General features: G+C 30.4%; 2 protein-coding genes across 3 annotated transcripts; both read right to left on the bottom strand.

Annotated features, from left to right (window-relative positions):
- Positions 1–3,928: 3,928 nt before the first annotated feature.
- Positions 3,929–6,170, bottom strand: LOC127264932 (probable inactive poly [ADP-ribose] polymerase SRO3). 2 transcript variants are annotated; one of them, XM_051294530.1, is made up of 5 exons: positions 5,684–6,170; positions 5,053–5,557; positions 4,593–4,831; positions 4,374–4,501; positions 3,929–4,275 (listed from the first exon to the last, which is right to left on the bottom strand). In XM_051294530.1, the coding sequence occupies exons 1-5, from the start codon at positions 6,153–6,155 to the stop codon at positions 4,180–4,182; spliced, it is 1,440 nt and encodes a 479-aa protein (XP_051150487.1). In that variant the 5' UTR covers positions 6,156–6,170; the 3' UTR covers positions 3,929–4,179. The 2 variants fall into 2 exon arrangements, with proteins under 2 accessions (XP_051150487.1, XP_051150486.1); XM_051294529.1 differs by having other exon boundaries at positions 5,053–6,170.
- A 2,999-nt stretch (positions 6,171–9,169) lies between these two features.
- LOC127264674 (amino acid permease 6-like) lies at positions 9,170–12,574 on the bottom strand. Its single transcript, XM_051294171.1, has 7 exons — positions 12,425–12,574; positions 12,099–12,332; positions 11,617–11,710; positions 11,286–11,500; positions 10,959–11,104; positions 10,630–10,857; positions 9,170–9,838 (listed from the first exon to the last, which is right to left on the bottom strand). The coding sequence occupies exons 1-7, from the start codon at positions 12,525–12,527 to the stop codon at positions 9,425–9,427; spliced, it is 1,434 nt and encodes a 477-aa protein (XP_051150128.1). The 5' UTR covers positions 12,528–12,574; the 3' UTR covers positions 9,170–9,424.
- Between the last annotated feature and the right edge of the window lie 3,000 nt (positions 12,575–15,574).

The following is a 15,574-nucleotide window of genomic DNA, read 5'->3' as shown; positions in this document are numbered from 1 at the left end:
TTATATTAATATCACACAATACTAATAAAATTATTTTAATCATTTCACTTTATTTTTATTATATAATAATATAATACTAATTCTGTATAAAAAATAAATGAATACATAATTATGGAACGGAGGAAATATATTAATTGTTTTTTTTTACATGAAATATAATAAAAAGTATTGCAAAACAAACAAATTAATTAATCCTGAAACCCCACAAATAAATAAACAAAACGTGTTTTTGCACACGTGTCCAACGGCAAAATGAAGAAATTACATGGTGCAGACAGCAAAGCAAAGCAGCGCAGCCAAAACTGACGCGAAGAAAAATTTGGACACGATTGCTGTAATAATTAAACAAAAATGTGTTATTCATTCATTTGTTTAAAATAAGTAATTACACAAATGTATTAGCGCCAATTTTTATAAATATTATTTTAAAATAATATATATATATATATATATGATACTTTTATGTAAAAGCAAAAAAAAATATATATATATATATATATAAATGGTAGAAGTTAAAGTGAATATGAATTAATTAGAAAAAAACAATTAATTAAAGCTTAATAGCACTCCCTCCGTGCCAGCTGTCTGATACACTGTAAATTGATACACCGTAGACACGGTATTTTAGAAATGATGTAATTAATAAATAATTAAGAATGTATTAGTAAAAATAATTATATTATAATATAAATAATTATAAATTAAGATTAAGATAACTAATTAGTTTAATTAAAATTAAAAAAATAAAATTTAAAAATTTAAAATGAGATTAAAGTGTGTAATCATTTTTAAAAAAAGGAAAGTGACATGGTATATAGGACGAATAAAAACAGCAACGGTGGACATGCTATTGGGACGAAGGGAGTAATATACTAGTAAAGTGATGGATTGAAATTCTAATTTCTTTCAAATTTTATTTGTCACATATTCACTTATTTTACTAACTTTAATTTGTAGGCTATTAAGTTGGTCGAAAGTTTACTCATAATGCACTCGAACAGTAACGATTGCGAATTTCTACGCCATAAAAAAATACATATTACTCTCTCCATCCCTTACCCTTACCGTGTTCACATTTTTATTTATATTTGACACTTATTCTGTTATTTTCTTTTTTAAAAACAAATTATACACTTTAAATCTCAATTTTAAATTTTAAATTTTATTTATACTAATTAATTATCTTTATCTATAATTATTTTCATTAATATATATTTACTAATTATACCCTCGTACATTTTTGTATTTATAATAAAATAGACACCATAATCGGGATAGAAAAAATATCATATTAACTAATAAAATATTATTATTATCTTGTAAAAAATTACCCGTGACTGTGTTCGAACCTCCGCCACTTTTAAATTTTACCAACCAAACATGATCGTCTAATTTGATTTATCTTGCGGAATCTAATTTGCGAACTAAAATTCGAGTCTTTTGAAAAATCTATTGAAAGGGGGCCTAAAAACACATCAATCGTGGTGGGACTTTAGGACAACCACCCACCAAGATGGATAAGATGAACACAACAATTTATTTATTTATTTCTATTTTTATCCTATTTTCGTAATATTAATATAAATAAAAAAAAAAATTATGCTGCAATTTTGTGCTGGTTGACTTTCTTATTTTGAAAATTAAGTTGAAAATATTTTTTAATAATTTAATAAAAGAAAAAGATTTTAAATATCTAATCTATGATATATAATATTTATTTATTAAAGAAAAAGATTAAAAAAAAACAAAAAATTTAAATAAATTCTTAAAGATGTAAAATATTTAAAAAGAATTAGGAGTAATAGACAGATTATTGTACTGAAAGAATGAAGTAACAAACAAGTTAAAAAGAGTGTCCAAATAATCAAATTTCACCACCAAAATTTAGATAGGATAGAGAGAGCCATGTCAGGTATAAAAAATGACACTAATTTCTCAAAACCATATTCAAACAAGAACAATCATCTCTTCCCCCAGAAAAATTTAGATGCACCAACTAAATGAAACAAATCGATATGACATTTGCAAAAAATTTATGTGGTAACATATATAGGGGTTGTAAAAAATATCTGGAAAATTTGGACCACAATTTGGCACATTGCTGAACATGTGAAGCTGTGTATTTAAAATCAAGCCACATAAGTGAATATACGTCGCTTTCCGACCGCATAATGAATGAAGATGCAGAAAGAGTATTAATTCGTTGATGGTGAAGGAAGAATTAAAGCAAGAAAACAGGGACTGCAGAAAGAATCTAAGAACTGCCATTACCTCGGGGGAATATATGTAAGGTTCCGATGGGATCGGTCACATTTCAACTTTGAATGTAAGAGGTTTCCATTCCAAGATTGGTTCTAAATCCCCGCAACCTGTCCAAAACAAGATGAAATTTCCTGTCCAACTAGGAAGTTTTTTCGACATGATTTTAACTCAAAACTTCATGATGCCCAAAAAGGTAATCATCGGTCTAAAGATAATTACGAGCATGTTGTCAATATACCGCAAGTTGAATGTTACAACTAAAAAAGTCACAGATTTCATTGTGCATTAATATTTTCACACAAAAAAAAATTCGCTTGGTTAGAATATTTCATAATTTTCCTCTATAACCGAAGTAATACATCCAACAAAATAAATAATAAATACCTGCAGATTACCGTGTAAGAATGACCAATAACCAGAAATGTGTCGCACTCCAAGCCAATGTAGGTGCACGATGCCTCTCCGAAACCCTGAAAAAGCTTTCCTTGTATAGAAGTAAAATATTGCAAACACGAAGTAGATTTCATGTCAGGTTCAGTACTCAGTTGCACAACTCACATCTAACTAAGTACACTTACAAGTTTGGATCAAGGGAAGACCTTTCTAGAACATGAGAACAAGTCTTCTACAGCCATTAATAGAACACATCAAGAACATATATCACAACTGTTCTGTGTTCGTATAGTTCCCATCTACAAACAGAAATACAACGAATTCCTCATAAGGAAGTGTGCCTTAATAACATCAACTACAATTAAGTTTGCAACATCTAGTCACAAACTCATGTTACTAGCAAGCAAAAGTTGTTTGACTGTTATATCTATTCCCTTTACCCATCATCGATCAGCTTCATCTACTCAGAAGCAATCAAAAGGAGAACTACAGAACGGGCACAAATGTTTACGGCCTTTTTCACTAGTATCATATTAATGATATGAATGTAAAACAAACCCTAGAAGCAAAATCCCACAATCATATTCGCTGCAATTCTATAAATAGCTTGGTGTTGGAGGTCAGAATCTACAAAACGTTTTAGAAAACTAAATAGGTACACACTATCATACATATTGCTCCACATCGATGTCATGTAAGCGGAAAGTAGATGCTTCTTTAAAGATAATGAAACATGAAGAATTCGCAGGGTGCCCTACACTGCATACAATCATCATTTGTGCTATTTCACTCGGCCAAGAATATCTGTAAAAACAATTCCAGATCGACACCCATATCATTAAGTTGGTATCAGTTACACTATAAATTTATTCCTAACAAAAACATATAGCATTATAGGAAAATCATTAACGCTGTTCAAGAACAGGTAGACGATTTGAGATATTGATTTGTATATATCCTTTCTCCTATACATTTACAAGAGAGAGAAGGTGAGGGGGTATGCACACATTGCTTACCGGAAAACTTCACCAAATGATAAGGCTGCCAACTCAGCCGGTGAAGGATTTAACAGCGATGAACTGACACTAAAACTTTTGATTGGTACAACTGTTGGAAGGGTCCAATTTAGTACCTGTTATCCAAGTACTGCAGCATCATAATCCCTAGCATGTCTCAGATATGAAATTTCTCAAAGCACCAAGACGATTATCCTTGTCCGGATATCAGTTGATGTCTGGTGAAGGAGATCGGAAGAAACCAAGCACAAACATGCTGAACCAACAAGCAAACTTTCACCAAACTATAACAAGATAACAAAGTCATTAAAACTAATCTCAAATGTATAACCTATCACCATCTTGCAACAACAAGGTCAACGAAACTACGCTCCAATCTACCAACATCTATCTAGCTCCAATTGACACTGTAAATCTCGACAGTTGGGATGACACATGTGTTGAATATTAGAAGAGAAGTTCTCTTCCTCCTAATTTCAACATGACAAGGACAAAAGAAGACCTTTTCTCAGCCACGGATTTCTTGAATGGCAGAGCGCAGAACATCATCCCCAACAGCTGATCGCAGTTGCTTCATAAAAAGATCTTTAGTCAACCTCCCGTTCTGCAAAGGAATTGAAAATTCTTTAATACCAAAGAGTACATCAATTAATAAATTATAACAAGATCCTTCTCAGTTAAGGCAGTTAAGAGTTATCCCACCTTAAATGAAGCCCATATAGTTTGCAGTTCTTGAAATCTCGGCGGAGGAAGAGTAGTTTTCAGCCTGAATAATAACTTTGCAACCAATTCAGCTGAATGAGGAGCATTAACGGCACCATTTACTATCCCTACAAAGAAGATAAAAGCGTTATGTTATCTGCATCTGAAAATACAGTATACTTTCGAATAAAATAATCCATTTTCAAGGACACTTATTACCAAATGGGTTCACGGGCTTGTAGCTGACGACATACTCTGGCAGAATATGGGTATTCATGTTCGCATGCCACACGGTGTACCACTTAGGTCTGTCCAGATCATCGACGCCAGTATCATACTCCACACTTGAAGGATACAACTGCTGAGACCCTGCTTCAACCTTCTCACACCTTCCCAATATCACTCTACACAAAATGATATGCTTCTCACCACTCTCATCCATGTCCGACAGCATTGCACTGTTCCACATCAAAAACCAAATCACCGAAAGCGACTTCATACACCCGAATCAAAGAGCTAAAATTAAACAAATAAGTCAATAGATTTTCTCATCCATCTCATTAGGGTATATAGTTAAGTAACTGATCAATACACAAAACAACAAAAACCGACGGTCAAATTCAACTAAATGACTTACTCAGAAGCTAAAGCTAAACACAGCCACATATAGAAACCTCACCTAATTCCCGGAATTCGGATTGGCGACAGGTGGATCCCAATGCCGTGACCTTTGTGACGCGGCATCTCAGTAGGTATGCCAAAGCCATGCAACAAAATGTTCTCCACACCATTAGCTGAGGTTCCATACCATGCAAAAACCACATTACTCCGCCCTCTGGCCCTTTCCATTATCTCCATTTGCTTCAAAAATACCTCCCGCCGAGCCTTATCCATCGGCCCCGGCCGAGTGCACTGATGAATAGATGTAACTTTAGCCTGGGGGTCGACAGCTTGCAGTCCCGTCAAAAACAAGTTGGTAATCACTTCATATTGCTTCTCCTCAGCTCCCAAAACTCGAGTCTTCACCCAACGGGGCGAGTCCAATTCAGTCCCAACAACATCAACATGTCTCCTCTTCGCATTACTGCTAGACGAACTTCCTTCCATTTTCACATTATCGGCATTTCTCTCCCTCTTTCTCTTACTTATATTTACATCATCGACCGACTTCAAAGCCGCGCCGGCTACAGAATTATCTCTTATTTTGATATCAATTTGGATTTTTGGGCATGCCTCGTTGCAATTTACAACATCATCCTCAAGCCTATCTTCACTACTATTAACAAAAAATTTTGGGAAGAAACACTTACCATCAACATCAATCCATGAAATAGACCGATAATTCCCCGAATCGAGCTCAACCTCGAGCATACGGAAAAAGTCGATGAGGCAATTGAACCCCATAACTCGCGCCTCCACCATCGGCTTCCCCTCCGAAAACCCTAATTTCATCACCTCCGCCAACTCCTTGGGGTAATCCATCCACGATCCGTTCTCGTAGAACATGAACCTCCCAGGCTTGGCGCTCCGCTTGAAATTCGAGTAATTCTGGATCAGCAGCTCGCAAGTCAATGGCTTCGAAGACCTAGCAGGAGCCACAACTTTCCCCTTCCACTTCGCATCCGCGGCCCCGTCCGTCACCGCCGGAGAAGAATTGACCGAATCCATAGCCTGCCGGAAACCCAACGTACAACTTGAGAAGCTCTCGAAACAACTCACCGATTGAGATCGCGAGGAACTTCCGAGGAAATGCAGCCCACGCCGTCTGCGTGTGATATACATGTCATTGCGGACCTCAGTCGGCGTACCCGAAATGACATTTCTACCCCTGTCTTCGAGGGTATTAGAGTAATTTAACAAATGCTGATATGACTTGATCCCTACGAAAATCGTTTTTATTTAATCCCAGGCTTGCCGTGCATTAATATTTTAAAACATTTTGGATTACTTATGCCCAAAGAAATTCTTACTATATTATTTCTAAAGTCAGCAATTTTGACTATTCCTTTATTTCCATCCCAAATCCTCAATAATAATAATAATAATAATTTTATTACTATAACAAAAGCTCTGTGAAGTTGATATTGATATATATATATATATATATTTTTAAATGTTTTATTTTAGGATTCTTTTAAAAAAGCTAAAATAAATTGAGTTTGAATTTAAATTGAATTTGATTTTTAAAATAAATTGAAATTCATACCTAAGTGACAATTTCACGGCATTTGATTTTGCCTTTTTTATTTTTTTATTTTTAATTTCTTTTAGTTTATATATTTTATGAAAGCTTATATGCGAAGTGGAGCTTCCTTTTTATACTTGACCTCTATGGATCCTTCATGACGTCTCTATATATATTTTTTAAATTTTAATATAAATTATAAATTATATAAAATAGAATACAATTCTTTTTATAAATATTATTTTTTATTTACCTAAGAAAACATAAAATAAATTAAATAGTTACTATATTACTTTTTTTCACAAGCACAACTATTATATATTGATTTATATATTTTTTAAATGTTCCATTTTAGGATTCTTTTGAAGAAGAAGTTGGAATTAACTTTGATTTGAATTTTTTTAAGTTAGAAATATTAGTATTATATTGCGATGCAGTAGAAATAAAGTAAAAATGACTAAAATAATCTTATTAGTACGGTGTGATATAAAGGTAATGTCATTTGTATAATATATTATAAGTTGTAAAGGTATTTTTAATGTTAAGTAGATAGTACAGTTACTAAAAAAAATACTTTTATTATGGAACGGACTAAAATAGAAAAACGAATAGTTTGTTATGAGACGGAGTAACTATTTAAAATATGTATTTTTTAATATATATATTTTGTGACAAAAAATTTATATTTCTTTTGAAAAACGTAGAGTTCAAATAATAAAATTTATTTATTTTTAACAAAACAATTCTAATACTCTGTTTACACAAATATTTTTGGAATTTTTGTACTCTTATTTATTTATTTATAAATATTATATTAAATATATATATTTTTTTTGTAAATGTCACATCAATTACAATTTTTTTATTTAAAAAAAAATTCCAAATTTTGTAAAACTTGTGTATAATTCATATCCTAATTATTTGGCCTAAGAGAATCTATTATAATTGAATACAATTAAGCTTAAAAAGACCAAGCAAACTATGGTATGCCAAAAGCCCACGAAAGTTGTGCTGGTTAGTTTTGAGTTAGATATTTACTATTGATTAGACACATTTGTCTATTTTTTTGTAATAAATTAAAAAATAATACTCCCCCGTTCCGTTGGAAGGATGATGACGTTTGCTTTTTACACGTAGATTTTTTAATATTGGCAAACTTACCCATAACTTCCTTGTGGTTTCGAAACTCAGCGTAAATTCTCCATCTACTTTAAAAATTGCATGACGTCCCCTTATACTAAAATGTTGCATGAAACCACTTTGTGGTTTCGAAACTCAACATAAATCTCTATTTTACTTTAAAAAATTGCATGACGCTCACTTATATTTTCAAAAATATTGCATAAAACCCCCCTGTCATGCAAAACATATAGATAAGAAATTATTTTCTTATCACACGAGGAAAGTTTCATGGTGGTGGGGTTTCATACAACGTTTTTTAAAGTATAAGGGGGTACTATGCAATTTTTAAAATACAAGAAGATTTTACGCTGAATTTCAAAACCACAAGGGAGTTATAAACAATTTTACCTTTAATATCAGTATTATATTGGATTGTAGTAAAAAAAAATAAAAATACTCCTATTATTATGGTGTAATATAAAAGTAATGGCATTTGTGTAATATATTGTAAGTTGAAAGGATACTTATTATGTGAAGTAGGTAGTACAATTATTGAATTAGAAAATAATAACTTTTTTTGGGACGGACGAAAATAAAAAATAGTAATCTTTCAAGGGAACGAGGAATTACTAATATTTTATTATTAAAAATATTCTACTTATTCTTTGGACAGGCCTTCTGTAATTTCTTTTTAAGGAAAAAAATATATATATTTTTAAAAAAAATCTCAAAAATAATGTATGGATGAAAATAATTTTAGAATATCTGGACTTTGTTCAAACAATATTTTTAGAATTTTAGCATTATATAATTTTTTGTTAAAAATGTTACATCAATTTATTATTATTATTATTTTTTTTTTTATCTAACAAAATATAATACTCTATAGTAGCATAACAACAAACATATTTTTTCCATTTTAATAAATTTATCAATTTTAAATATATTTAATCTATAATACAATTTAATTAAATTTCTTACACTTTGTATATGGGATCACTCAAACTTATATTTATTTTTATTTTTCTCAATAAATAAATATTTTATTTACATTTATATTTTTTTTTCTTTTTTTATTTATTCATATTGTACATCTTTTATTGAACTTAAATATGAACATAGACCAGTACTATACTGACTTGACGTATTAAATCAACACCCACTTAATTAGATCAACATAGATTTGTAACAATTAAACATATATTTTAATTTTTTTAATTATAGGACGAAATACTAATTTTTTATATTTATCAAATTTAATGGTTTTATAAATTTTAAAGCTAAATTGGGCTCAAACAAAGGCCATAAGTTTTGTTCAAGCTGGTCCACAGAGTAGTTTGTTTGGACCGATTGTATTATTAATAATATATTTATATTTAATAAATTTCATATAAATATATTTTAAATTGCGGGTTTCTAGAAGGATCCCTAAATTTTTTTGTTAGAATTAATAATATATATATATATATATATAGAGAAGAAAATAATATCAATCATGAAAATGATGGGATTATAAAATCTTAAAAATATATACATAAACATAATCTTCATAAAACACTTCAATTATAAATTATATAAAACTAGAAGAAAATAATACAAACAACAAACACATTTTACATTTAAATTTCATTGTCAATGATCATTAATTTTTCGACGAGACTAGCCTCGTCTCCATAAATACGATATCATGTTCAATAAAACACGGTCGTTTTAACGACGCAGTAAAGTCTTATTTACAAAGGCTTTACTGTGTCTTAAAGGGCTTGTATGTCTTAACAGACTGAGCAAGCCCTTGTATCGATCCGGCGGCGGCGACGAGCGAAACGATCAGGCAAGACCAACTAAGGATCTTAAGCCATATCCACCGCGCCGAGAACTTAGGGATTTTCGACTGCGCAATGTGCATCTCAATCGGGAAGTACACCGTCAACGGATAGAAAGACGCCGCTCCGATGAGGCCAAGAATGTCGTTGAAGAACGGGAAGATCATCGCCACTAGCGCCGTCAGGACCACATACGTCGTTCGCCACACAAGCCGGAAGTAATTTACCTGATAATTAGATCCGCAAAAGCTATGGTCCGCCGATAGGAATTTGCTCTCCGGCCATCTCTCGCCGCACCGTTGCTCGACGTACGAGAATATCGGTTGCGCGAACACCTGTCCGGACAAGAGATTTTATTACCATGTAATAAGTAGAGGTATTCGAAAACTCAACACAGCTCAGTTCAACTCGTTAATTGTAAAAATCCAAACTCATAAGAGCGCTAAAACCCGTGCTCATAACTTTATATATATTTTTTATATACTTTTTTCGGCTCAAAACAATAGGGACATTTGATATAGATACAGAAATTAAAGAATAATAGTATTATATTGATAATGAGTATAGAAATATTTCTAAAAAACCAAAATGTCCGCTATTTTATATAATTATTGTGAAAAAGTGAGGATAATTTTGTAAAACTATGATAAACTAGTTATCAAAAATAAAAATGAGACTATTGTTTTGAAACGGATAAAGTATAATAAATAAAACTCGAGCTTAAGCTCAATTTTAAAAAATATGCTAAAACCCGTGTTCATAACTTTATATATATTTTTTATATACTCTCTCCGTCTCAAAACATTATGGACATTTGACATGGATACAAAAATTAAAGAATAATAGTATTATATTGATAATGGGCGTAGAAGTATCTTTAAAAGACAAAAATGCCCCTACTTTATGTAATTATAGTGAAAATGTAAGGATAGTTTTGTAAAAATGTAGGGGAGCTAGTTACTAAAATGAAAATGAGACTATTGTTTTGGAACAGACGAAAATGACAAAACGAAACTATTGTCTTTGTACGGGGAAGTATAATAAATAAAACTCAAGTTTAAGCCCAATTTAGAAAAAAAATAATTATTATTCAAAAAATAAAATACTCGACTCAAATAATAACTACCTGATAAGCTCCGATAAGGTGGATTGCAATGCAAACGTTAGCAAAGTCGATGAGCCAAAACGGTTCGTAGAATCCGAATCCGGTGAGGAAGTTTCCGGGAGCATCATTTCCGAACGCGGCGTAACCTATGCAACCGCAAAGGACATAGAACACGGTTGTGACCGAAACCCCGGCTAAGGAAGCCTTCTTCATTACCTTGCTCTCGGAAGGCTCCGACTTTAGTGTGTCCTAAAAATTATCGGGCTACAATTATAATTTTGCTCGTGTGTATATATATATATATATATAGTCGAGAAAATTTTTAATTTAATCATTTAAAATTAACTTGCCTGAATTTCGATGAGCACGGTGGAGTAGGCATAAGCGAAGGCGATGTTTCCGATGGCTTGGAAGCTCCTCCACACCTTATCGGCGGCAGTTACGTCCACGCCAACCGTCGCGCCAGTTAAAGTTGTTTTAACATGATGTCCGCTTTCTGGTTTATTTTTATTTCAATGCAATACAATTAGTAATTTTATATAAAAAAGATTGTGACGATAGAAATTATTATTATTATTTTTATTTAATTTTTATGACGAAGGAATCTGCAAGATAATTTTATAAATTTACCCCTGTGACAATAGGGATTATTGTTGATTATATATAAATTCGATTACCTCCAACTTTGGCAATGGAGAGGCCGAGGCCAATAGTGGAATAGGCGAAAGACATGACGGCCGCGACAATCGATAGCCAGTCGAGCTCATGGAAGTTGGGTATTTGGCTTAGAACGATTTGAATGACGGCGAATGCCGCCATGTAAGGGTAGTTCGAGACCGAACACTTATCCTTATGCCCATTTTTATGGAAACAATTCGATCTCTCGACGGCCCTAAAAAAATAAAAATAAATAAATTATCGGTATATATATTAAAATAATTTTTAAAAAAATTATAACTAAATTTTAATCAATTTATATAATATATATATATATATATATGTACTTACACCATGCTGATTGAAGCTGTAATTGTGTATCCAATGGTGATTCCGATAAGATTACCATACTGAGCAATTCCACAGAGCTGAACTTTAAAACCACCTAAAAATTCATACATACATATATATATATATATATAATTAAAAAATAATTCGTAATTTAAATAAATAAATAAATATATATATATAAATAATAAATGCCGCTGCGGCTAGAATAACAATTAATGTGAACTATCGAATTAATAGAAATGTCTGAATACGTGAATTAAATTTTAGATATGCTAAATATTAATTGCAGCTAACAACCAACCCTCTCCTTTAATTTACTAAACAAATAAATAAATAACAGAAACTAAGTAACCATAAATATTTTGGGTGTATTTATTTTATAAAATATATAAAAATAATGAATGTTCGTAGTATATTAATTTTTTTTAAAAAAGATAAATAGTAGAAAGAACAAAATTTATATTTATTTATTTAATTATTACCTAAGTGTGAACGGACGACGTCCATGTAGGTGTAGTTCCGGCGGCCGTGGAGGGGGCCGGGGCAGCGGTAGGTGTCGGCGAGGAGGGTGGAGGTGAAGTAAGTGATGAAGGAAAACGCCATCAGCACGGCCGGGCCGGCGGCCCATCCCAACTGGGCTATGGCCCACGCCAGCGACAGCACGCCGGAGCCGATCACCGCCGTGATTATGTGGGCGCTCGCCGTCAGCAGCGTCCCTGCCGCCGCCGTCATTAGATACACATATACATACATATATATATAATAATAAAAATATATATATTAATAGAATAAATAATTAATTAGTTACCGGTTCGCTTGACTCGGCCGTCGTCGTCGAAGGCTTTTCCGGCGGCGGCGCCGCCGTGCTCGAGGGAAATTTGGGGGAGGGATTGGACGGAGGCGGTGGCCATGGTTTTCGATTTTCACAACGTCGGGTGTGTGTGAGAAATGTGGAGTGAAGGGGAGGGGGGATTTAAATGAGAAATAATGGGGTGGTAGGGGTGGCTGAGAAATTAAAAAAAGAAATAGAAAATGGAAAATAATTATTATGATGTGGGACTGTTAAAAATATATTTATTGCTAGGGATGAATATTGGAATTAAATAGGGGGAGAAAAATGGAAAAGGTATTTTGGTAACGAAAATTATTTAGGATGTGAATATTTGAAATTTTATTTTGTGGGATATGCATGGATTTTAAAAAGTTATCTTTTTTATTTATTTATATATATTGAAAATTGAATTTATATATTCATTCCGTCCAAATTCAAAAATGGTCTTTAAATTACATGTGTAACGAAATATTTGTAATTTATGTAAAAATTAAAAAAATATATATATTAATATATGATTACTTGAATGTGACATATTAAAATGATAAATATATATATATATATATAAATTAAGCAAGAAAGGAGTAAAGAAATTATGAATTGAGTAGATGTTGTTTGCAATTTTAAAGACAAAGAATAAGTAACACTTAATTATATTATGTATATATTAAATTTTTTTATAAATTATATATAATTGGGAATCAGTTCTTTGACCAACTAATATTAATGACCATCTGTTTGAACAAAATATTCTTGTTTGCCACAACCACACATTATACTCTAAGAGCATATAAAAACAAATATATATACTCCCTCCGTCCAATAAGTAAATATTTATTTATTTTTTCACATAATTTTAAAAATATTAATATTATATTAAGATACAGTAGGAATAAAATAAAAATAATTAAAATAATCTTATTAGTACGTATGATATAAAGGTAATGACATTTGTGTAATATTCCCTCCGTCCACAAAAAAAGTATACAATTACTTTTGGCGCGGTGTTTAAGAAATAATAGTATTTTAATTACAGTGGGTAGTTAAAAGTAGTGTAATGACATTTTTGCCCTTGCTTTTTTTGTGTAAAAGTAATGATGTAATGTAAAGTAGGGGTATTTGTGGAAAAAAGTAAGGTATTTAATGAAATGTTTACTTTGTAATTGGACGTCCCAAAATAGAAATATGTATACTTTCTAGCTGGACGGAGGGGGTATATTGTAAGTTGTAAGGATATTTGTGATGTCAGGTAGATAGTACAGTTACTAAAAAAGAAAATAGATACTTTATTATGAGACAAACTAAAATGAAAAAATTGATAATTTGTTATGGCACGGAGGGAGTACTATATTTCGTTACGTAAAAAGAATATCATGATTATTATTATTTTTTTTATGATTTTTAAATATTAATTATTATTTTAATATATAGTGCAAATCAAAAAGAAAACGACAAAAATATTTATATTAGTCACTTATAATACAAATATAACAATATTTGTAAAATAAATTATACAAATATAAAAATATTTTTAACGCTAAATACACAGACACAAAAATCAAATGATATTTCTATGAGAAGAAAATAGTAATTAAATTTAATCCAATTCGCTTTTGAATAGTAACTAGCAGTTGTCAGTTGTAAATTTTAACTTCATAATTATTGTTTTTTTTTTCTTAAAAAGAATCTAAATAAACTAAATTTTGATTTTGATTTTCTTAATTTAAAATATTAAATTAACTATTTTTTATTTCAAAAATAATATTATATCCGTCCGATTTAAAGATTATATTTATTTTTTGCATATTAATTTTTTTATTAGAACACAATATGAAAAAATAACAAAAATACTTATTATATTAATATCTTATAAAATTAATATAATAATATTTATATAAAATATTATATAAAAATAAAAATATTTTTAATATTAATTACAATCATTCATAAATACCTTAACACATACAAATAAAGCAAATCTAAAAACAGAAATTAAATATTAATTCCGTACCATAATAATAATAATAATAATAATAATAATGATAATAATAATAATAATACATCTGCCAGCTGCAAATAAAAATCGATAGTATAATAATTCGTGCTATTAATTTGGTATGTAATTCAGCAATTGAAATATAATTTAGAAGGTTATTAATATATATTATTAAAAGCTTATTGATAATCAAATTCCTTTTATGTACTCCCTCCATCTCATATTTATATATCAATTTATTTTTTTTATGAAATTTTAGAAATATTAGTATTATATTGAGATAAAGTAGAAATAAAAGTAAAAAGACTAAATTAACTCTATTAGTATTGTATGATATAAAGGTAATATATTGTAAATTGGAAAAATATTTGTAATATTAGGTAGATAATACAATTACTAAAAAAGAAAATAGATACTTAGTTATGAGACGAACCAAAATGGAAAAATAGATAGATTGTTAAGGGACAGATGGAGTATTATATACTCCCTCCGTCCCAATACAATAGTCTTGTTTACAATTTTTGTCCGTCCCAAAACAATAGTCTTATTTTCATAAATAACTATATCACCATAAAACTACCTTTACTTTTTTATTTTTATTACACAATTGTCGCTACTTTTTACACTAATACACTCACAAGGGCAAAAAAGTCTTTTATCCATATTTTTTTACCTGCTGCTAATATAATATCAATATTTCTTAAATCTCGTACCCATCCCAATTAAGACTATATTTATGGGACATATCACTTAATAACATACTATTTGTTGTATCACATGCAATATATGTACTATTGTTTTAACAATAATATTAAAAAACATAGCTATTAACTTCAAATTCAATTATATTATTATTATTATTATTATTATTATTATTTTCTTCAATTTATAGAATTGCAAAGATAACATTCAAATATTTTCAATTTTTTTTTTAGAGAAATATACACTACAAGAAAATTAGTATATTTGTAACGGAATTCCGTCATTAAAATTTACGTAGGTAACGCAATTTCATCCATAATTCCGTCTCTAATGTCATTTGCAACGGAAAAAACAGATTTATGAACGAAAATACTTCGTTACAAAAATAATAATTTCTTGTACTGATATGATAAGCTTTGTGCACTAAA

The sequence above is a fragment of the Andrographis paniculata genome, unplaced genomic scaffold, assembly GCF_009805555.1.
Source record: "Andrographis paniculata isolate CXL003 unplaced genomic scaffold, ASM980555v1 Contig71END, whole genome shotgun sequence".
NCBI lineage: Eukaryota > Viridiplantae > Streptophyta > Magnoliopsida > Lamiales > Acanthaceae > Andrographis > Andrographis paniculata.
Note: the sequence above shows the minus strand (reverse complement) of the source record. Positions and strands in the feature narration are given on the sequence as shown.